This window comes from Dendrobates tinctorius, unplaced genomic scaffold, assembly GCF_039654945.1.
Source record: "Dendrobates tinctorius isolate UK_male_01 unplaced genomic scaffold, ASM3965494v1 ptg000064l, whole genome shotgun sequence".
Lineage (NCBI taxonomy): Eukaryota > Metazoa > Chordata > Amphibia > Anura > Dendrobatidae > Dendrobates > Dendrobates tinctorius.
The window spans coordinates 47,288,047-47,312,270 of NW_027361732.1; the positions used below are offsets into that span (position 1 = coordinate 47,288,047).

The following is a 24,224-nucleotide window of genomic DNA, read 5'->3' on the forward strand; positions in this document are numbered from 1 at the left end:
AGGGTGATACATAAAATGAGAACAATGGGGATAGGGGAAAATATGTGTAAGTGGGTTAAGAGCTGACTCAGGGATAGGAAACAAAGGGTAGTTATTAATGGAGCACACTCGGACTGGGTCACGGTTAGCAGAGGGGTACCACAGGGGTCAGTATTGGGTCTGATTCTGTTTAACATAATTATTAATGACCTTACAGGGGGCATACAGAGTGGAATTTCAGTATTTGCAGATGACAGGAGGAGGACAATTTTATATTACTGGAGGATTTATGTAAACTAGAAGCTTGGGCTGATAAATGGCAAATGAGCTTTAATGGGGATAAATGTAAGGTCATGCACTTGGGTAGAACAAACAAGATGTATAATTATGTGCTTAATTGTAAAACACTGGGCAAAACTGTCACTGAAAAAGACCAGGGTGTATGGGTGGACGACAAACTCACATTTAGTGGCCAGTGTCAGGCAGCTGCTGCAAAGGCAAATAAAATAATGGGATGCATTAAAAGAGGCATAGATTCTCAGGAGGAGAATATAATTTTACCTCTATATAAGTCACTACTGCGACCACACTTAGAATACTGTGTACAGTTCTGGTCTCCGGTGTATAAGAAAGACATAGCTGAACTGGAACGGGTGCAGAGAAGAGCGACCAAGGTTATTAGGGAACTAGGGGGTCTGCAATACCAAGACAGGTTATTACACTTGGGGTTATTTAGTTTGGAGAATCGAAGGCTTAGGGGTGATCTTATTACAATGTATAAATATATGCGGGGACAATACCAAGACCTTTCTAATGATCTTTTTACTCTTAGACCTGTGACGGGGACAAGGGGGCATCCTCTACGTCTGGAGGAAAGAAGGTTTAAGCATACTCACAGACACAGATTCTTTACTGTAAGAGCAGTGAGACTATGGAACTCTCTGCCATATGATGTTGTAATGAATGATTCCCTACTAAAATTTAAGAAGGGACTTTATGCTTTTCTTGAAAAGTATAATATTACAGGGTATATACACTAGTTTCCTTAATATTGCGTTGATCCAGGGAGCTAGTCTGATTGCCGTATGTGGAGTCAGGAAGGAATTTTTTTCCCCAATGTGAAGCTTACTGTTTGCCACATGTTTTTTTTTTTGCCTTCCTCTGGATCAACATGTTAGGGCAAGTTAGGACAGGATGTGGGTTGAACTAGATGGACTTAAAGTCTCCCTTCAACCTTAATAACTATGTTACTATGTAAGGCACTGTATAATAAAAGATGACAAAATGCTCCATATGTACATGAACATGTCACTAGACAGACCCTAGTATTGATAGTTATAAAGTGATTAATCTGGTATGCCATTCCAAAGCTGTATTAAAAGTATGGCACTTCCAAGCCCGACAGGCTGTTGTGACTACTTTTGGCACACAAGTTGTGGCCTCAACTCTATGGCAGCAATCAGTCCTGGACTTGGTGAAATTATACAACGTGTATTTCCAGACAGTATTCAACACCTGCTAGGGACACCCCATCTCTGGGTGCAATAGTACATACATTTTAAAAAGTGATCACTAAAGGTACTGTCACTTAGCGATGCACCAGCGATCCCGACCAGCGATATGACGCGGTCAGGATCGCTGGTGCATTGCTAAGTGGTCGCTAGTGAGCTGCCACACAGGCAGATCTCACTAGCGACATCGCTGGGGACGGGGGTCGCTACTTACCTGTCACACCAGGCGATCCTGCGTCCTCCCGCCCGGCTCCACGCGTCGCTCGTCGTCGCCGCAGGAAGCTGACGATGAGAAACAGTCCAGGACGTTCTCGCGCGATCAGCGATAACCAGCGGGGGAGCCGGTCGGAGGTAAGTATCACACACAGAGATATCGCTAGCAATATCGCTATAACGTCACAAGTTATATCGCTAGCAATATCGCTATCTCTTAGTGTGACAGTACCTTTACTGTATGCTAAAGAATATTTACAGCCCTGTTCACATGCTGTGCATCTGGTGGTTCTTTCTCAATTCCCCTAAAAATGAGATTTAGACAAAATCATAGACTAGGTTTCTGTGTCTGTCTGAAAAGAGACACTTTAAGGAAAAAATAGCAGACAATTTATTTAATTTCTGTCCGTTTCGCAGCAATCTATAGCTCCATCAGAGGTACAAAATAAATGGGACTCAGATGAAATCCCTAGACTCACTGCAGAAAGGCAATATGAACAGGGCATAACATTTACAAAAAATAAAAAATGAGAGGTGTTAGCAGATAAAGAACTGTTACATGTCCACATTATGGAATTATCTCCGTGAAACTTCAATCATTTTTTCTTGGTTTTCCTTGTATAATGTGGCAGTTACAGTAAACTTGGGTATATATCGCATCATACATTCTCCAGCGCTGCCGACATCTCCTTAAACTGCTTGGAGAAATGCTACAAAAAGAACAAAAGACAGGATAATACATTAGCACAAGTCATAAAAACCTACACAGCTCAAAAAAAAATAAAGGGAACACTTAAAGAATAGAATATAACTCCAAGTGAATCAAACGTCTGTGAAATCAAACTGTCCACTTAGGAAGAAACACTGATTGACAATCCATTTCACATGCTGTTGTGCAAATGGAATAGACAACAGATGGAAATTATTGGCAATTATCAAGACACCCTCAATAAAGGAGTGGTTCTGCAGGTGGGGACCACAGACCACATCTCAGTACCACTGCTTTCTGGCTAATGTTTTGGTCACTTTTGAATGTTGGTTGTGCTTTCACACTCGTGGCAGCATGAGACAGACTGTACAACCCACACAAGTGGCTCAGGTAGTGCAGGTCAGCCAGGATGGCACATCAATGTGAGCTGTGGCAAGAAGGTTTGCTGTGTCTGTCAGCATAGTGACCAGAGGCTGGAGGCGCTACCAGGAGACAGGCCAGTACACCAGGAGATGTGGAGGGGGCCGAAGGCAACAACCCAGGAGCAGGACCGCTACCTCCGCCTTTGTGCAAGGAGGAACAGGAGGAGCACTGCCAGAGCCCTGCAAAATGACCTCCAGCAGGCCACAAATGTGCATGTGTCTGCACAAACTGTTAGAAACCGACTCCATGAGGAAGGTCTGAGTGCCCGACGTCCACAGATGGGGGTTGTGCTCACAGCCCAACACCGTGTGGCCCTCCAAAGAAATGCCACCCCACACCATTACTGACCCACTGCCAAACCGGTCATGCTGAAGGATGTTGCAGGCAAGCAGATCGCTCTCTACGGCGCAGTGCTCAGTGTGAACCTGCTTTCATCTGTGAAGAGCACAGGGTGCAAGTCGTGAATTTGCCATTCCTGGTGTTCTGTGGCAAATGGCAAGCATCCTGCACGGTGTTAGGCTGTTAGGACAACCCCCATCTATGGACGTCGGGCCCTCAGACCATCCTCATGGAGTTGGTTTATAATAGTTTGTGCAGACACATGTACATTTGTGGCCTGCTGCAGGTCATTTTGCAGGGCTCTGGCAGTGCTCCTCCTTACACAAAGGCGGAGGTAATGTTCCTGCTGCTGGGTTGTTGCCCTCCTACGACCCCCTCCATGTCTCCTGGTATACTGTCCTGTCTCCTGGTAGCACCTTCAGCCTCTGGAGACTACGCTGGCACAGACACAGCAAACCTTCATGCCACAGCTCACATTCATGTGCCATCCTGGATCATCTGCACTACCTGAGCCTCTTGTGTGGGTTGTTGTAGAGTCCGTCTCATGCTACCATGAGTGTGAAAGCACAACCAACATTCAAAAGTGACCAAAACATCAGCCAGAAAGCATTAGTACTGAGATGTGGTCTGTGGTCCCCACCTGCAGAACCACTCCTTTATTGAGGGTGCCTTGATAATTGCCAATAATTTCCATCTGTTGTCTATTCCATTTGCACAACAGCATGTGAAATTGATTGTCAGTCAGTACAGTAAATGACTATTTCTTTTATAACAATGGCATGAGGCAGAACAGATATATATAAAGGACGGAAAAGGTCTCTCTGGCATATTGTAACTTTGTTATTAGAAGGAGTGTAACACTCCTAATAGTACAGAGAGCACAACCATCCAAAAAGGTATTGCACACTTGCCCAATAAAAAAGTATAAGAAATCATATCATACCCATTGGTTAGTCAGAGAGAGTGCTGGCGTCCAGGAAAACCCAGATGCGCATTTCGCGGTAAAACCGCTTCCTCAGGGGGCGTCCCTGTACTTACCCACAGGAGCCATTGATATTGCTGCACAGGATTCTTTTTGTATCCGGCTATATTTTGACACTTGTTTATGTACCCTATTTTTAACTTCCCTATCCACGGTTCTGCTCCCTTTTATTGCCTTTCAATAAAGATGTTTATTCTTATATAGTTCTGGACTCAGGTTTCTCCTTTTTTTCAAGTTTTTTGAGTCGTCCTACCTCTTATAATTTTGGGTCTTAAGGTGCACTTGCACAGTATGAATTAATATGTATTTTGAGGGTATTTTTTTGTATTTCAGACTGCCTAGTCTAAGTTGGGGAGAACAGTTTTTTGGTGCAAATTATATTAGAATTTTACACTAGAAATCCGGCATATTTAGCTTGATAAATATGCCCCAATGTCTCCAGCAAAAATTAAAGCTGCAGCAAGGGGCTGACCATTCAATTTTGCATGCAGTGACGTCAGTAAGGTGACTGGAGTTCAGTGGCTATTAACTCCAGCCACCTTACTGACGTCATTTCTCGGCACTTAAGCTGCGTACTTCAGGCGCAGCTAAGTGTCTCCTGGATGCCGAGGGGAGTGGTCGCATTTTATGTGACCGCTCAGCAAAGCATCCAGATGTAGCCGAGTTGGGCTTGTTGTGGGACAAATGGATTATCGGTGTACAGCTGAGGATTTGTTTTTTTTTTTTTTTCCATTTCTCTTCGGATATTAATAAATGGGTAAAAGAGGGTCAGGGATTTTTTATTTCAAATAAAGGACTTTACTCTTTTTGTCTTTATTACATTTGACTATGAGGGTGTCCTATAGATGCCTCTCCATTACTAACCCCTGGGCTTGATGTCAGCTGACATCAACCCCAATAGTATTACCCCACTTACTACCACACCAGAGCAAGTGAGAAGTGCCATTTTTTGGGTGGCTGAGTGCTCATGTTTTTATTCTGGGAGCGGATCAATATCCATGGCCTTTTCCTAGGCTATTATCAGCCCGCAGCTGTCTGCCTAGCCTTTGCTAGTTATTAATAGGAGGACCCTACATCATTTTTTTTTTTTTGGGGGGGGGGGGAAATCACCCCTTGTTAATAACCAATAAAGGCTAAGTAGACAGCTGTGAGCTGATATTAATAGCCTGGGAAGCTCCATGTTTATTACCTCACTAGATGGAGGGCTGTAATGTCACGATGGGGGCAAGCTTTGCAGCGTTGAGAATCTCCCCCCCCCATGTGCTCACCCACCTATCCACTCTCTCTTTCCCCATGTGCTGACTTCTCCCGTCTGTGATCTCTTTTTTGACCTGTCTACCCCATGTGCTATCCTCCTTGTCTGCTGTCTTTCGCCTTCCTGTGCTGTCCCGTTTGAGCGGTCTCCCCCCTGTGCTCTGTCTCTCTCAGCCATCTGCTGTTTTCTCCTCTCATTGCCTGTGTCTGACCGACTACAGAACATACCACAGCTCCTGGGCAGGGGAGGAAGCAAAAGACAATACTGACATTACAGCAGGAGATCGCAGAGGATACATTTTGTGAGGTAAAATATTGTTTAAAATCAGTCAGCTAAATATTTTACCTCACAAAATAAATCCTCTGTGATCCCCTGCTGTAATGTCAGTATTGTCGGCTGGTACCACCAGTAGTTTACATATTGAGACACCCATCACTTGGGTGTCCCAATATGGCGGTTGGTGAACTTCCGCTGCTTGGAATTCTGGGATTCGGACACATCTGGACAGAACAGGATGTGAATACATTACAAGGTAATTATATATTAGATACACTAGACTATAAACATCAGTCCCTCACTGTCTGCTTTCCCTCAGCTGGTTACGAAAAATATGGGGGACCCTATGCCATTTAATTATTAGCTAAATACATGTACATGTGTAGTTTCCTGTACAGCACTGATTATACATCTCACTGACATCAATATATGTACATAATATTGTTTTTTTGTTAGTTAGTAAACTAGCTTGAAATGACAATTACTGTATAAAAAAAAGTTGATGTTAACCCATTGCATACGCATGTCAGAAGGATGCTACGTGCTAACAATTGCATTGTACTTGCATGACACTCATCCTACTTTTCTGGATCAACATCAGACCGAATTTTTAAACACTAGTGTGACTCTGGCCTTAAAAGGGGAAATCAGCAGGTTTTTGCTACCCCATCTGAGAGCAACATGAAGTAGGGGCATAGACCCTGATTCTAGCGCTGCATCACTTACTTTACTGGTTGCTGCAGTTTTGATTAAAAATGGTTTTCCCTGCTGCAGATATACCAACTTTCTGAATGCTGAGATCTGTATAACCCTGCCCACACCACTGATTGGCTGCTATCTGTGTACACTGTGCATAGGCAAAAAACTGCTAATCAATGGTGGGGGTGCAGTTGACCTACTTTGCAACAGATTTACTAATCACTTACTGTAGTGATTATCTCCTGCTAAAACTGTAACTATGAAAACTACAGCTAGCAGTCCAGTAAGTGACAGATCGCTAGAATCAGGGTTTCTGTCCCTATATTATGCTGCTCACAGATCAGGTAGCAAAAATCTGGCGATAGATTCCCTTTAGGTCTCATACCATGATGAAAAGCATCTGTACATACCTGAAACTCGGGAACAGTCATCTCAAAGACTTTGTTCTGCACCTGGCCAGAATGTTCTGCAACTTTCAATTCCACAGTGACATAAGGATGATTTAGGGATTTGCAGCCATCTGAACTGATGGCCATTCCAATTTTCCACTGAAAATCAAGAAGCTGCAATTGAAAACAATACAAAGTTTGTGTAACTTTAACGATCATCCAGATGGCAATAAAAATATGGCAGTGAAAATAACACACAGGATTTAATTGTGACACTTTCGACATTGATCAAACAGAGGGGATTATTTAAAATGGGAGACACATTTAAGAAACAGCAGAAATATTACACAATATCCACTCAACATCTTATAACTGTGCAGACATGCCATGGGTGGCCCCTTCGTCTTCCTAATCTGATCTGAGTGGTACATTTTCAGTCATTGTTGCCCCACCGTCTCTTGTTATTCCTAAAGGAAAGCTGCAGGTCGATTGTAGCAGTGTAACTAGAGGAACATCTGTACTGGTGCTAGTACAAGAATAAATCCGACGTGTCGGTGCCAAGAAGCCACATATAGGAGCCCGGACACGCACCAACGGCATCTAAACAGCCTCCCTGCACTTCAAGGCTCACTGGCATGCGGCTAGAAAGCTCGTTTTCTCAGCCCCTAGCACGTCTGATAAGTACAAGACAGGGTGCACTTTTTTAATATTGTAATAAGACTTATACAGCCATAGCACTAGTTTCAATAGTAAAATCTTTTTGACTTAATCCTTAATGTTTCTTTAAGGATTTTATGTGAGACATTTATTCCATTAGGAAATACCATAAGTGTCTGATTGATGTGGGCCCAACACTGGATGGACAGTGTTCAAGCTTATTGAAGAAAGCAGGATTTAGTGCTCCAATGTTGAATAGCAAGGCCTTTTAGTATGATAATGCGATAAGGCCAAAGCAGAACTTCAAAGCTTGAGTAGGAGCCACACCAATATGGGGCAGGAAGGGGCCCGGGGGCTTCAATTAGAATATACCTGCCAGCTGGACACAGAAATACACATCCATTGTCTCTCCCAGCCTCTTCGACTCCATCCTAGGATCATGGATTATGAGCACACCTTTCGAGTTATAGACTCATAAAACATATCCGCGTGACCCTGAGGAAATTGCGCATCTGGCAGTGCGACTCCTGAGACAGTGAGGGCTCTGGGACCTGAGATATAGAGATTGGCCCTCCACAGCGACCCAAAGGGGCCGTGTTTGCTCTCCACACGACAGGCAAAACAAACCGCATTCACTGGCACCTCTCGTGTCCTGATCCGATCATGCTGTAGAAAGTTACCCCCTTTCTTAGATATTGGGAACAGGGCCGCACCTATAATGAGGCAACCTGCACCAGCTGATCAAGCGGCAGGCAGCAGGGGGCGGCATTATGCGCTCCTCTACCCGCAGCACCTACAATGTAGCCTCTGCACGCTGATGCTGCGGTCGTGCAAGAGGCTGTAATTGATGCGGTCACAGGAGGTAAGGTGTCAGGGCCCCCTGATCATGTGACCCATGACTCCTCCCCTCCTGTGACCTCATCTCAGGTCCTGTGCGCATCACTCCTTGGTTTAAGCAGGACTGCTGTCTGTCATCATGAGTGAGCTACTTGTGTGTGTGAGCTGTGATACATGCGTGTGTGAGCTGTGTTTGAGTTGTGTGATACATGCGTATGTGAGTTTTGTGATACATGTGTGTGTGAGCTGTGTGTGAGTTGTGTGATACATGCATGTGTGAGCTGTGTGTGAGTTGTGTGATACATGTGTGTGTGAGCTGTGTGTGAGCGTGAGCTGTGTGATACGTGTGTGTAAGTTACTTGTGTGAGCGTGAGCTGTGTGATACGTGTGTGTAAGTTACTTGTGTGAGCGTGAGCTGTGTGATACGTGTGTGTAATTTACTTGTGTGAGCGTGAGCTGTGTGATACGTGTGTGTAAGTTACTTGTGTGAGCGTGAGCTGTGATACAGTGTGTGATACCTGTGAGCTGTGGGTGTGTGTGATACGTGTGAGCTGGGTGTGTGTGATACGTGTGAGCTGGGTGTGTGTGATACGTGTGAGCTGGGTGTGTGTGATACGTGTGAGCTGGGTGTGTGTGATACGTGTGAGCTGGGTGTGTGTGATACGTGTGAGCTGGGTGTGTGTGATACGTGTGAGCTGGGTGTGTGTGATACGTGTGAGCTGGGTGTGTGTGATACGTGTGAGCTGGGTGTGTGTGATACGTGTGAGCTGGGTGTGTGATACGTGTGAGCTGGGTGTGTGATACGTGTGAGCTGGGTGTGTGATACGTGTGAGCTGGGTGTGTGATACGTGTGAGCTGGGTGTGTGATACGTGTGAGCTGGGTGTGTGTGATACGTGTGAGCTGTGTTGTGATATGTGTGAGCTGTGTGTGTGATACGTATGAGCTGTGTGTGTGATACGTGTGATCTGTGTGTGTGATACGTGTGAGCTGTGTGTGTGATATGTGTGAGCTGTGTCTGTGTGTGATACGTGTGAGCTGGGTGTGTGTGTGATAGGTGTGAGCTGTGTGTGTGTGATAGGTGTGAGCTGTGTGTGTGTGTGATAGGTGTGAGCTGTGTGTTACGTGTGAGCTGTGTGTGTGATATGTGTGAGCTGTGTCTGTGTGTGATACGTGTGAGCTGGGTGTGTGTGTGAGCTGTGTGTGTGTGATAGGTGTGAGCTGTGTGTGTGTGATAGGTGTGAGCTGTGTGTGTGTGATAGGTGTGAGCTGTGTGTGTGTGTGATAGGTGTGAGCTGTGTGTGTGATACGTGTGAGCTGTGTGTGATATGTGTGAGCTGTGTGTGTGCGTGACAAGTGTAAGCTGTGCGTGTGTGATACTTGTGAGCTGTGTGTGAGCTACTTGTGTGAGCTGTGTGGTACGTGTGTGTGCCAGTGTTCTACGATTTGGGTGAGGACATTCATTGTATGTGGGCTGGTGAATTTTTTTTCATGTCAGGGCTGCTTTTTGGTCTCAGCCCGGCCCTGTGTAAGGAGCAGAGCCATGTGTGTGCGAGGTGTAAGGAGCAGAGCCGCGTGTGTATGAGGTGTACGGAGCGGAGTCGTGCGTGTGTACGGAGCGGAGCCGTGAGTGTGTACGAGGTGTACGGAGCGGAGCCGTGCGTGCCTACGAGGTGCACGGAGCGGGGCCGTGCGTGCCTACGAGGTGCACGGAGCGGAGCCGTGCGTGCGTACGAGGTGCACGGAGCGGAGCCGTGCGTGTCTACGAGGTGCACGGAGCGGAGCCATGCGTGTCTACGAGGTGCACGGAGCGGAGCCATGCGTGTCTACGAGGTGCACGGAGCGGAGCCATGCGTGTCTACGAGGTGCACGGAGCGGAGCCATGCGTGTCTACGAGGTGCACGGAGCGGAGTCGCGCGTGTGTACGGAGCGGAGTCGCGCGTGTGTACGGAGCGGAGTCGCGCGTGTGTACGGAGCGGAGTCGCGCGTGTGTACGGAGCGGAGTCGCGCGTGTGTACGGAGCGGAGTCGCGCGTGTGTACGGAGCGGAGTCGCGCGTGTGTACGGAGCGGAGTCGCGCGTGTGTACGGAGCGGAGTCGCGCGTGTGTACGGAGCGGAGCCGCGCGTGTGTACGAGGTGTACGGAGCGGAGCCGTGCGTGTGTACGAGGCGCACGGAGCGGAGCCGTGCGTGTGTACGAGGCGCACGGAGCGGAGCCGTGCGTGTGTACGAGGCGCACGGAGCGGAGCCGTGCGTGTGTACGAGGCGCACGGAGCGGAGCCGTGCGTGTGTACGAGGCGCACGGAGCGGAGCCGTGCGTGTGTACGAGGCGCACGGAGCGGAGCCGTGCGTGTGTACGAGGCGCACGGAGCGGAGCCATGCGTGTGTACGAGGCGCACGGAGCGGAGCCGTGCGTGTGTACGAGGCGCACGGAACGGAGCCGCACGTGTACGGAGCAGAGATGTGTACGGAGCTGAGCAGCGCGTGTGCGAGGTGTATGGAGCAGAGTCGCACATGTGTGAGGTGTATGGAGCCGTGTGTGTGCGAGGTGTACAGAGCGGAACTCTGAGTGTATAAGGTGTATGGAGCAAAGTCGCATGTGTACAAGGTTTACGGAGTGGAGCCATTTGTGTACAAGGTTACAGAGTGTGGCCACGTGTGTACAAGGTGTACGGAGCAGAGCCGCATGTGTACGAGGTTTACGGAGTGGAGCCATGTGTGTACTGAGTGGAGTCGTGTGTGCGAGGTGTACAGAGCGGAGCTGTGTGTGTGCGAGGCATAAAAAGCGGAACCGTGTGTTTATGATGTGTGCAGAGCCATACGTGTACGAGGTGTATGGTGGGGAGCATTCATACCTCCCAGCGGGACAGTCCCGATTTTGAGAGAGATTCTGTCCCACTGCCCCGGCTGGGAGCTTACTTTTCCCGCGGACACAGGAGTACACGGCGGACCCCCGCGGAGTACTTTAAAATTCGCATGTGAAGGTTCCCGGCCTGGCTGCCTCGAATCTCCTAGATTAATGAATGGGCCCTGGGGGTGGTCTCCTTTTTGTGTCAGGGCTGCTTTTTGGTCTCAGCCCGGCCCTGTGTAAGGAGCAGAGCCGCGTGTGTACGAGGTGTACAGAGCGGAGCCATGTGTGTGCGAGGTGTAAGGAGCAGAGCCGCGTGTGTATGAGGTGTACGGAGCGGAGTCGTGCGTGTGTACGGAGCGGAGCCGTGAGTGTGTACGAGGTGTACGGAGCGGAGCCGTGCGTGTGTACGAGGTGCACGGAGCGGGGCCGTGCGTGTGTACGAGGTGCACGGAGCGGAGCCATGCGTGTCTACGAGGTGCACGGAGCGGAGTCGCGCGTGTGTACGGAGCGGAGCCGTGCGTGTGTACGAGGTGCACGGAGCGGAGCCGTGCGTGTGTACGAGGTGCACGGAGCGGAGCCGTGCGTGTGTACGAGGCGCACGGAGCGGAGCCGTGCGTGTGTACGAGGCGCACGGAGCGGAGCCGTGCGTGTGTACGAGGCGCACGGAGCGGAGCCGTGCGTGTGTACGAGGCGCACGGAGCGGAGCCGTGCGTGTGTACCAGGCGCACGGAGCGGAGCCGTGCGTGTGTACCAGGCGCACGGAGCGGAGCCGTGCGTGTGTACGAGGCGAACGGAGCGGAGCCGTGCGTGTGTACGAGGCGCACGGAGCGGAGCCGTGCGTGTGTACGAGGCGCACGGAGCGGAGCCGTGCGTGTGTACGAGGCGCACGGAGCGGAGCCGTGCGTGTGTACGAGGCGCACGGAGCGGAGCCGTGCGTGTGTACGAGGCGCACGGAGCGGAGCCGTGCGTGTGTACGAGGCGCACGGAGCGGAGCCGTGCGTGTGTACGAGGCGCACGGAGCGGAGCCGTGCGTGTGTACGAGGCGCACGGAGCGGAGCCGTGCGTGTGTACGAGGCGCACGGAGCGGGGCCGTGCGTGTGTACGAGGTGCACGGAGCGGAGCCATGCGTGTCTACGAGGTGCACGGAGCGGAGTCGCGCGTGTGTACGGAGCGGAGCCGTGCGTGTGTACGAGGTGCACGGAGCGGAGCCGTGCGTGTATACGAGGTGCACGGAGCGGAGCCGTGCGTGTGTACGAGGTGCACGGAGCGGAGCCGTGCGTGTGTACGAGGTGCACGGAGCGGAGCCGTGCGTGTGTACGAGGTGCACGGAGCGGAGTCGTGCGTGTGTACGGAGCGGAGCCGTGAGTGTGTACGAGGTGTACGGAGCGGAGCCGTGCGTGTGTACGAGGTGCACGGAGCGGGGCCGTGCGTGTGTACGAGGTGCACGGAGCGGAGCCATGCGTGTCTACGAGGTGCACGGAGCGGAGTCGCGCGTGTGTACGGAGCGGAGCCGTGCGTGTGTACGAGGTGCACGGAGCGGAGCCGTGCGTGTGTACGAGGTGCACGGAGCGGAGCCGTGCGTGTGTACGAGGCGCACGGAGCGGAGCCGTGCGTGTGTACGAGGCGCACGGAGCGGAGCCGTGCGTGTGTACGAGGCGCACGGAGCGGAGCCGTGCGTGTGTACGAGGCGCACGGAGCGGAGCCGTGCGTGTGTACCAGGCGCACGGAGCGGAGCCGTGCGTGTGTACCAGGCGCACGGAGCGGAGCCGTGCGTGTGTACCAGGCGCACGGAGCGGAGCCGTGCGTGTGTACGAGGCGAACGGAGCGGAGCCGTGCGTGTGTACGAGGCGCACGGAGCGGAGCCGTGCGTGTGTACGAGGCGCACGGAGCGGAGCCGTGCGTGTGTACGAGGCGCACGGAGCGGAGCCGTGCGTGTGTACGAGGCGCACGGAGCGGAGCCGTGCGTGTGTACGAGGCGCACGGAGCGGAGCCGTGCGTGTGTACGAGGCGCACGGAGCGGAGCCGTGCGTGTGTACGAGGCGCACGGAGCGGAGCCGTGCGTGTGTACGAGGTGCACGGAGCGGAGCCGTGCGTGTACGAGGTGCACGGAACGGAGCTGCACGTGTACGGAGCTGAGCAGCGCGTGTGCGAGGTGTATGGAGCAGAGTCGCACATGTGTGAGGTGTATGGAGCCGTGTGTGTGCGAGGTGTACAGAGCGGAACTGCGAGTGTATAAGGTGTATGGAGCAAAGTCGCATGTGTACAAGGTTTACGGAGTGGAGCCATTTGTGTACAAGTTTACAGAGTGTGGCCACGTGTGTACAAGGTGTACGGAGCAGAGCCGCATGTGTACGAGGTTTACGGAGTGGAGCCATGTGTGTACTGAGTGGAGTCGTGTGTGCAAGGTGTACAGAGCGGAGCTGTGTGTGTGCGAGGCATAAAAAGCGGAACCGTGTGTTTATGATGTGTGCAGAGCCATACGTGTACGAGGTGTATGGTGGGGAGCATTCATACCTCCCAGCGGGACAGTCCCGATTTTGAGAGAGATTCTGTCCCACTGCCCCGGCTGGGAGCTTACTTTTCCCGTGGACACAGGAGTACACGGCGGACCCCCACGGAGTACTTTAAAATTCGCATGTGAAGGTTCCCGGCCTGGCTGCCTCGAATCTCCTAGATTAATGAATGGGCCCTGGGGGTGGTCTCCTGTCGGTTGTTAATCATCATTTCTCATATGATATGGTTGTGTGATGGAATTGGGTTTATTCGCTATGTACCAGTCTATATGCCATCGGACAAGGGGAGGGGGGTGTTATGGGGGAAGGGAATGTTTGACAACATGTTGTAAGTTGTACATGCCTGTCATTTCTAAAACTTTTAATAAAAACTATCTGATTAAAAAAAAAAAAAAAATTTGCATGTGACGTTCTACTGGAAGTGATGTGCTAGAAGCTGAACGGAAATTAGGTAATTTCGGGAGGAGATTGTGACGGAACCATGGAGGCACTTCAGGGAATGTTTCAGATCCATCACTGTGGATCCTTTCTCTCTCTGTTTCTTTATCTCTCTAATCTTTCTTTTTTTTTTCTCTCTCTTGGCTCTTTCTTTCTCTCTCTGTTTCTTTCCCCTCTTTCTTTCTTTCTCTCTCGTCTTTCTTTCTTTCTCTGTTTTTTTTCTCTGTTCTCTTTCTTTCTTTTCCTCAGTACCAGTCAGTGTGCCCACAGTACCAGTAGAATAAGATGGGTAGGAAACTAGGTGGCACTGGTCATATTGAGCCTCTCATACTTTTTACTGGTGTATAATCATATGCCCTCAGCACCCCCAGACAACAGACAAACAAATCACTATTACTATCAGTCCAAGTGGACAATTATATACGTAAAGTTAATGATGTCCCTGTGCCAAGCAGTGCGGAGGATCAGAATACACGAGGAGACCAGAGCAGCGGGGTTTGGGGAGAAGAATTATATGGGGCCCATTATACTGTATGAAGTAATATATGGTGGCCATTATGCTGTATGAAGTTATATATGGGGACCATTATACTGTATGAAGTAATATATGGTGCCCATTATACTGTATGCAGTAATATATGGTGGCCATTATACTGTATGAAGTAATATATGGTGCCCAATATAATTTATGAAGTAATATATGGGGCCCATTATACTGTATGAAGTAATATATGGGGCCCATTATACTGTATGGAGCATTATATGGGGCCCATTATACTGTACGAAGTAATATATGGGGCCCATTATACTGTATGGAGCATTATATGGGGCCCATTATAATGTACGAAGTAATATATGGGGCCCATTATGCTGTATGGAGCATTATATGGGGCCCATTATACTGTGCGAAGTAATATATGGGGCACATAATACTGTATGGAGCATTATGTGGGGATAGGGGATGACTTTGTTTGTTGTGGATCTGACCGCTGGGACCCCTATGATCCTGGGAAACATAGCTTTGAAGAGCACCATGTAAATGGAGCTGTGGTCAGTCATACGCACTGTGGTGCCATTCACATGTGGCTCTTCAAATAACTCCTATAAGAGAGTGATGAGGGGACGACAAAGTATAGCAAAAATTCACTGATCGGGGTGAGGAGTGTTATAGTTTGTGGGCTGGTGGGATTTGTGTGGCAGGGCTGCATTTTAGTCCCAATCCGGCCCTGTGCCAGGCCTACTATTGCCATTAATGACCCTTGTTCTGGATAATTCTGTGTTGTTCTTCTATGTGCGTGTGATGCCGCTGACATCCTTGTGTTTGGACACCTTTTTTTTTTTCTATTTATCTAAATCAAAATGTCCACTACTATACTCAGTTTTACAGGATAGATATGAGAATTTACTTTGTGTGTGTGTGTGTGTGTGTGTGGGCGACATTTTGCTGTTCGCCTCAGGCAGCAGAGAGGCTAGGTTCACCCCTGATTGGGAATAAGTTCTGCTGGGAGCTAAAGGGTGAAGATTATTAGCCCACCCTCTGACACAAGGGGGAGGGACCCAGCATGCTTAAGAACAGCAGCACATGGCAGAGACACTCACTCCCTCACAGAAGAACCAGATGATGATGATCTAAGAAGGAACTGGGGACAGATCTGCCAAGGGGAGCAGCGGCCCATGCTTTGGGGTCTGTCCGGCAACTAAGATTCTTGTACCTGTGTACTGCAGAGCTCCCGGCACCCACATGCAACCTACAATCTGGTAAATTGACCTCCAGCTTAATATCTCTAAGTCTTGTACCAATATTGTTATATTTTACTCTGACTGCAAATCCACTGTAATTCCATTGTATAGCTTTCTGTATATTTCTGTAATTATCTAGTGCGCCCTTAAGGCAATTAAACCATAAAATTAATCTTGGGCTGATGCTTTTACTCTGATTACGAATCTTAGAATACCCAGCGGGTAACAGGACATCCTCCCCGGCGGGCATTTGCTCTAGGTGCAGCTCCCTTACTGACCTGAGAGGCAAAGGGGGTGCCGGAGAGCTGTGCCTGTGTAGTTACGTCACATTGGTGACGTTTGAGGAACTGGTCTTTCCTCCACAATCATCAAAAAGTTAATTTCAGCTCTTTAATACAAAACGTGAAACTCATACATTATATAGAGTCATTACAAACAAAGTGATCTATTTCACGTGTTTATTTCTGTTAATGTTGAGGATTATGGCTTACAGCCAATGAAAACCCAAAAGTCATTATGTCAGTTAATTAGAATACTTTATAACACCAGCTTGAAAAATGATTTTAAAATCTGAAATGTTGGCCTACTGAAATGTATGTTCAGTAAATGCACTCAATACTTGGTCGGGGCTCCTTTTGCATCAATTACTGCATCAATTTGGTGTGGCATGAAGGCCCAGGTTGCTTTGATAGCAGCCTTCAGCTCATCTGCATTGTTGGGTCTGGGGTCTCATCTTCCTCTTGACAATACCCCATAGATTCTCTATGGGGTTAAGGTCAGGCGAGTTTGGTAGCCAATCAAGCACAGTGATACTGTAGTTTTTAAACCAGGTATTGGTATTTTTGGCAGTGTGGACAGGTTTCCAAGTCCTGCTGGAGAATGAAATTTCCATCTCCAAAAAGCTTGTCGGCACAGGGAAGCATGAAGTGCTCTAAAATTTCCTGGTAGACGGCTGCGCTGACTTTGGTCTTGATAAAACACAGTGCACCTACACCAGCAGATGACATGGCCCGCCAGACCATCACTGATTGTGGAAACTTCACACTAGACCTCAAGCAGCTTAGATTGTGGCCTCTCCACTCTTCCTCCAGTCTCTGGGACCTTGATTTCCAAATAAAATGCAAAATTTACTTTCATCTGAAAACCACACCTTGGACCGTTGAGCAACAGTCCAGTTCTTTTTCTCCTTGGCCCAGGTAAGACGCTACTGGCTTTGTCTATTGGTCATGACTGGCTTGACACAAGGAATTCAACACTTGTAGTCCATGTCCTGGATACGTCTGTGTGTGGTGGCTCTTGAAGCTATGACTCCAGCAGCAGTCCACTCCTTGTGATTCTCCCCCAAATTTTTAAATGGCCTTTTCTTAACAATCCTTTAAAGGCTGTGGTTATCCGGTAGCTTGTGCACCTTTTTCTACCACACGTTTTCCTTCCACTCAACTTTCCATTAATATGCTTGGATACAGCACTCTGAACAGTCAGCTTCTTTAGCAATGACCTTATGTGACTTACCCTCCTTGTGGAGTGTGTCAATGACTGCCTTCTGGACATCTGTCAATTCAGCAGTCTTCACCATGATTGTAGAGCCTACTGAAACAGTCTAAAGCCCCCGTCACACTAAAGGGGGCTTTACACATAGCGATATCACTAGCAATATTGCTAAAGTGTCACTGATTTTGTGACACAGCAGCGATATTGCTAGCGATATCGCTACATGTGATACTTACCTCCGACCGGCTCCTCCGCTGGTTATCGGTGATCGCGCGAGATCGGCCTGGTCCATTTCTCGTTGGCGGCGACGAGCGACGCATGGACGCGGGTGGAGGACGTCATCATCGCCGCGTCTGACAGGTAAGTAATGACCGCTGCTGCGTCGCTGCTGAGATCTGCCTGTTTGGCAGCTCACTAGTGACCATTTAGCGATGCACCAGCGATCCTGACCGGGTCATATCGTGGTCAGGATCGCTGGTGCATCGCTAAATGTAAAGGGGCCCTAAGCAAGATTGCTAGCGAGAATCGCTGCTGAGTCACAAGTTTTGTGACGCAACAGCGACCTCAGCAGCGATCTCGCTGTGTGTGACACCTATCAGTGACCGGCCCCCCTGCCGGGTATCGCTGATCGTGCAGGAATGTCCTGGGCCTTTTTTTGATCGTTGGTCTCCCGCTGGCCAGCACGCATCGCGGCGTGTGGCAGCGGGAGACCATCGATCAGCGAGCTCCTAGTGCTGTAAGCAGACGCTGGAAGCTGGTAGCCAAGGTAAACAGCGGGTAACTAAGCGCCATGCGCTCTTAGTTACCTGCTGTTTACCTTGGATACCAGCTCCCAGCGCAAGCACGCTTGTATCTAGGGTACACAGCGGGTAACTAAGCGACGCGCGCGCTAGTTACCCGCTGTCTTCGCTGGTCCTGATCGCTGGTGAGATCTGCCTGTTTGACAGCTCACCAGCGATCCTGACCAGGTCATATTGTTGTCGGGATCGCTGATGCTTAGGAAGCCTTTGCAGGTGGTTTTTGTTAATAATTCTAATTTACTGAGATAATGACTTTTGGGTTTTTATTGACTGTAATCCATAATCATCAACATTAATAGAAATAAACACTTGAAATAGATCACTCTGTTTATAATGACTCTATATAATATCTAACTTTCAGTTTTTGTATTAAAGAACTGAAATAAATTAACTTTGTGATGATATTCTAATTTTGTGAGAAGCACCTGTACATGGGTGCACACACTCACAAGTGCGCCATATACACATACCCATGAATTACACCGACACTCAGTGATCGGATCACATGTCAGGGTCAGCTAATAGCAGTTTTACAGTAAGGGGCTATGGGGCCATCCACGTAATGTGCCCCAGCTTGTGAGCCGGATACGAGAACCCTATACCTCACCTGTGCAGCCGGTAACAGGTCCCTGGAACATTCAATGTCGCACAGCTTCTTACCCTCTTCGTTCCACACATGCCGAATGACCTGCAAAGTCTGCTTCGGAAGCTTGTAATGACTTGTAACAGTGTTCAGTAATGTCTCTGTGGTCAGTTTGTGTTTTGCAGCATTGCTGTAAAGAAAGAACAATGTAGAAATGCAAAAATTAGACAAAAAATGCTACAAATCTGCACAAAGTGCCAACTTTGCGGCCACAAGGTGCCAGGCTGTTGGATATAGTTCTCACTGGATACACATGTATGAGGCCTAGTCATGTGCTAGCATTACAAGTTTGTCAGCACAAAGTGACTGTCCAAACCAAGCACAGCACCTTGTAAGGGACATAGCCCTGATATAAATCCTACGTTTAGTGCTTTGCTTGCTAGAACTCATTCTAATGAAGAGCTTGGTGCACCCTGGTTATTGTCAATCAGCTCACTGCACCTTCCTCCACACTCCTGACTCCTGTAAAGCCAGAGCTGTCAATCAAGGAAAGAGGGCAGGGCTAGATGGGAAAACCACTTGGGGGAGGTGTATTTACCTGCTTGGCCATGCCAAGGGTGCACCACGCACATCATTTTTGAATGAAGAACAATTTCTGTCAAACTCAGCAACAGATTTGGACACTAAAGTATAATTTTAATTCTGACTGTCACAAGATGTGCTTGGTTTGATCGGTCATTTGTGGTAACAGATGCCCTATATATATGCAGGTGGCAAAACTGTTTGTGATGAGGTTTCTGATGCTTGGTACAATCTCATGGACACGCGATTATCGGCTAATCTTTACATTCGCTTACAAACCCGCCACATCTTCCATACACCTGCCGATCCATCATATGGGCCATTTATTGCAGGGTGTAGTCCAACCTTCTAGTATAATAATCACACACTTATAGGCTTGGTCTGGGCCACCGGAATCCACAAGTGAGACCCTGATCAGGAACATAATCGCAGTTCAGAGGTGCGACCATGCCCAGGGCAGAGGGGGCCTGCTGGTGCCAGGGCTACTTTCAGCAGGATGTCAGTCAGCGCAAAATTACTGCTGAGCAGGGAAGACACCAGACTATCAGAGGCCAGCAGCGGACATCGGCTCTTACAGAAATTAGGCCTTCTGCGTCAGGGTATGGAGGAGAGAGGTGGAGCTGCACATTGTTAGACAGAAGGTGAAAGGATTCTTTTCTTCAATTGCTATATAAACAGCACCATAATGGGGGCATCATTACTATAACGGGGCCAGAATGATGGACATTATTACTGCATGGAGCCAAACGAGGGACATTATTACTGAATTGGGGACAGAATTTGGTTGGAGACATTATTACTGGATTTTGGACAAAACGAGGAATATTCTTACGGCATTGTGGCCAGAATTGGGGACATTACTGTGTGGGCCAGATTGGGGGACATCATTACTGCATGTGGCCACAAGGGAAGGCAATCAATGTCCCCCATTGTGGCTCCATACAGTAATAAATATTGCCCCCCTTGTGTCCTCAAATATTATTGCTAATGTATGGGGGAGGGGGTGCAACACAATTTGTATACTGGGGAGGGGGCATTACTGCTGTATTTGAGCAGACATTCTCACTACATGGGGCCTCAAAGAGGAATTTTATTATTGTACGGGTACCACATAAGGGAGGATATGCATTAATGCTGTATTTTATCTTATTTACTCATTTATATAGCGCCATTAATTCCACAGTGCTTTACAGACATTATTGGCAATGTCCCCGATGGGGATTCCCTATCAGTATGTCTTTGGAATGTGGGAGGAAACTGGAGTACCCATAGGAAACCCAAGCAAACACGGGGAGAACATGCAAACTCCTTTCAGATGTTGTCCTTGGTGGGATTTGAACCCAGGACTGAGTCACCGTGAGCCACCCGTGCCGCCCTGGGGGCCATTTCTACTGTGAGGTGGTAAAAACGAGGACATCACTACTATAATGAAGTTTAATTTGGGGGGTAATGTTACTGTGGGGGGGGGGGGGGGGGAGATCCTACTGCTGTGCAGGGCACCAGAGTGGCACATTTCTTATTCTTTTGATGCAGTTTAGTACAGGTGGGAAAGTGGGAAGCGTGCTCTAGAAGTGATCAGCAATAAATGTCTGTGTATACATTCTGCAAGCATGAGTTGTGGCTGGAGACAGTCACACCAACCTGCACTGGAGACAGTCACACCAACCTGCACTGGATGAAGAAGAAAAGCAAAGATGAATGACTTCAATGGAAAACCTCACGATTAAGTGGATTAGCCTGTACACTATATACACTATCTACAGAGCTCCTGGTATAACGGTCTCTGGTGATAAACTACAGCACTAACGCTGAAATTATGTTTATGATCTGAATACTACAGCACTAACGCTGAAATTATGTTTATGATCTGAATGGTGGTATTATTCTGTCACTATATAGATAGAGCTAATGTGTGGTCTGTCTATGGTGTAGCAGTATTTATCCCTTGTATTTTGTATTATTCAGTTGCTATGTGTATGGTGATATCCCTTATAAATTACTAATAAGATTAGTTGCCGTGACGTGGCGGGATGGCTTCTACATTATTTTGATCACAATTATGTTAACTAAATACCCTTATTATTACTATTATTACTACCTTCATGCAATTTTTGCAATATATTTTTTTACTTTTTTATTCTAGGATATTTGTTTTGTGTTTTGCTTTTGGCTTTCTCTGTGTAAAGGTCATGTGTTCATATGCAATTACATTTTGCATGCACATTAATTTACTTTTTCTGCTCAGACCCAGTTTCTCATTTGTTTCATTGTGCATTCTGTGCTTATAAGGGTGTGACCGCCCTGTTTCTGAGTTGGAAAATCCATCCTGTCTGGCCTATACTATTACTGGTGGTTCAGTCCCTCTGTCCTTGTTCACATTTACGTCACTTGACAAGTGGAAAGGTTTTAAATACAAGAGTTAGGACTGTCCCACAAGGGTTGCCGTGACGTGGCGGGATGGCTTCTACATTATTTTGATCAAAATTATGTTAACTAAATACCCTTATTATTACTATTATTACTACCTTCATGCAATTTTTGCAATATATTTTTTTACTTTTTTATTCCAGGATATTTGTTTTGTGTTTTGCTTTTGGTTTTCACTATATACACTATCTACAGAGCTCCTGGTATAACGGTCTCTGGTGATAAACTACAGCACTAACGCTGAAATTATGTTTATGATCTGAATGCTACAGCACTAACGCTGAAATTATGTTTATGATCTGAATGGTGGTATTATTCTGTCACTATATAGATAGAGCTAATGTGTGGTCTGTCTATGGTGTAGCAGTATTTATCCCTTGTATTTTGTATTATTCAGTTGCTATGTGTATGGTGATATCCCTTATAAATTACTAATAAGATTATTCCAATTAGATTAAATGCTTGAAAGATTAACCCCTCCCTGTCCTGTGACACTGTATTAAGTAGTGGCAGCGATACATTTAAGAGAACCTGTCAGCAGGATTTAGCCCTATAAACTAAAGGCATGGACATAACGGCACTGTTATGCAGATTAATCTGATATCTGATGTGAAGAAATCAGCTCGGTGGCTGATGAATACTCATCTTGTGACGTTTTCATAAAATGACGTCTTCTGTTCTTCAGTGTGATTTGGGGCGGGACGTGGGGGCAGGGTTTTCTTCTGCACCACCACCTACTTCCTCTACTTCTTATGCAGGTCACAGATTTTTAAGTTACCTGCCTACTTTTTAAAATTCCCCGCCGACACCATCATTTTGTGCGCGGCGCGTGCGCAATGTGACACGGCGTCCTGTGTGCAAGATTTCAATAAAAAGGTGCCGGAGGCAGTGAATGTGCAGATCAAGACTTCGGCTCAGTGAAAAATTTACTGAACCGAAATTGCCACCTGCGCATGCCTCGCCTCCAGAGCAATTTTATTGAAATCTTGCAGACAGGATGGCGTCTCACATTGCGCACGCGCCGCACACAAAATGATGGCGGCGGCGGCGAATTTTAAAAAGCAGGCAGGTCACTGAGTAATCAGTGACCTGCACAAGAAGCAGAGGAGGTATTTGAGGGTACAGAAGCAGAAGAAGAGACCCTGCCCCCACATTACACCACAAAGAACACAAGTCGTAATTTTAAGAAGAAAAGGTGAGTATTGAACAGCCAATGATCTGATCCCTTCACATCAGGTATCAAATTAATCAGCATCATAGTGCCATTATGGCCATTCCTTTAGTTTATGAGGCTAAATCCTGCAGACAGCTTCTCTTTATAGGGAATCTCTGGTGAAAACAAGGTATCACCTATCCAGAGGATAGACAGTACAAATGAGGGGTTGTCCCACCATAGGCAGAATGTGGATCTTTTATTCCCAACGGGCCACTTTTATCCCCCTTTCATAATGGAGAGGCATGTTTGATGTCTGACCTCCATTCCATTCATTCTCTGTGTGATTGATAGAAAAAGCCGAGCACAGTGCTTGGAAACCCCAAACCTCTGCTGATTAGTGTGGGTTTCAGAGGTGGGACCCCCACTTATCAATATGCTATCGCCTGCCTTGTACCTCATAGATTGTAAGCTTGTGAGCAGGGCCATCACTCTTTGTTTTAATTGTTGAATATTGTATTGCTGCATTATGTTCTACTTTGTTTGCACATGTCCCCTTTGATTTGTAAAGAGCTGTGAGCGCTATAGGGATAAAATTATTATAGATGAGAACTTGATTTCACCAAGCAACCACCATAACTGTACATCACAACTGTGGTGAGGGCACAGAAGCTACCTGCATTTTACGGTCAGAATGCAAAACTAGCATTTGTATGCAGCAGTAATGTCAACCTTGCCTATGGGCCTTCGGCACCGCGGCCCTGCATACTTACCTGAAGAGATAGTTTACTGCATTTATAACATTTCTAACTTCATCTACGTTGGTGTCCACTCCGGCTGCTTGAAACCTCTGCTAACGAGAAAGACAGTTAACGAGCTGCCATAATCCACTGCTTTCCGGTAACAGGAAAGCACAATTTCTATAAAAGCTTCACACAAGATGAAATAAAACACAACACTCAAGGTAAAGTCACAAAAACATGGCAATTATTGTTTAGTACATATGACATAACGACAGAAGTGGCCGGGGATCAATTTCCCCAAGGATGGGAGAAAGTCTTAGTTACTCACCGGTTAACGGTATTTTTCGGAGTCCATGACAGCACCACCTGAGAGAGGGGGTCCGCCCTTTAGGAACAGGAAACTTACAGATACAAAAAGGGTGGCACCTCTCCCACGCATCAGTTGGATTACAGAGCACAAGAGGACTTCCAAGGTTAATGCATGATTTATGTACAGTATTCTTTACAATTATAAACTTTTATCACCAGTGAGCATATACAAGAAATAGACGTGCACACCCCAATTAAACTAAAGGGAGGGAATATACGGGTGCTCTCATGGACTCCGAAAAATACCGTTAACCGGTGAGTAACTAAG

The 24,224-nt window shown here is 47.7% G+C and overlaps 1 protein-coding gene across 5 annotated transcripts in view; it reads right to left on the reverse strand.

The window, feature by feature from the left end:
* Positions 1 to 2,076: 2,076 nt before the first annotated feature.
* COMMD6 (COMM domain containing 6) overlaps positions 2,077 to 24,224 on the reverse strand; it is a 45,466-nt gene continuing 23,318 nt past the window's right edge. For 3 of the 5 annotated variants that reach the window (XM_073580388.1, XM_073580391.1, XM_073580390.1), the window contains 5 exons: positions 23,618 to 23,694; positions 20,906 to 20,935; positions 18,707 to 18,872; positions 6,797 to 6,949; positions 2,077 to 2,413 (listed from right to left, as the gene is read on the reverse strand). In XM_073580388.1, the coding sequence (XP_073436489.1) occupies positions 2,363 to 2,413; positions 6,797 to 6,949; positions 18,707 to 18,872; positions 20,906 to 20,935; positions 23,618 to 23,694 (477 nt within the window). In that variant the 3' untranslated portion in view covers positions 2,077 to 2,362. The remainder of the gene's footprint in view (positions 2,414 to 6,796; positions 6,950 to 18,706; positions 18,873 to 20,905; positions 20,936 to 23,617; positions 23,695 to 24,224) is intronic. The other 2 variants (XM_073580389.1, XM_073580392.1) reach the window with 1 other exon arrangement.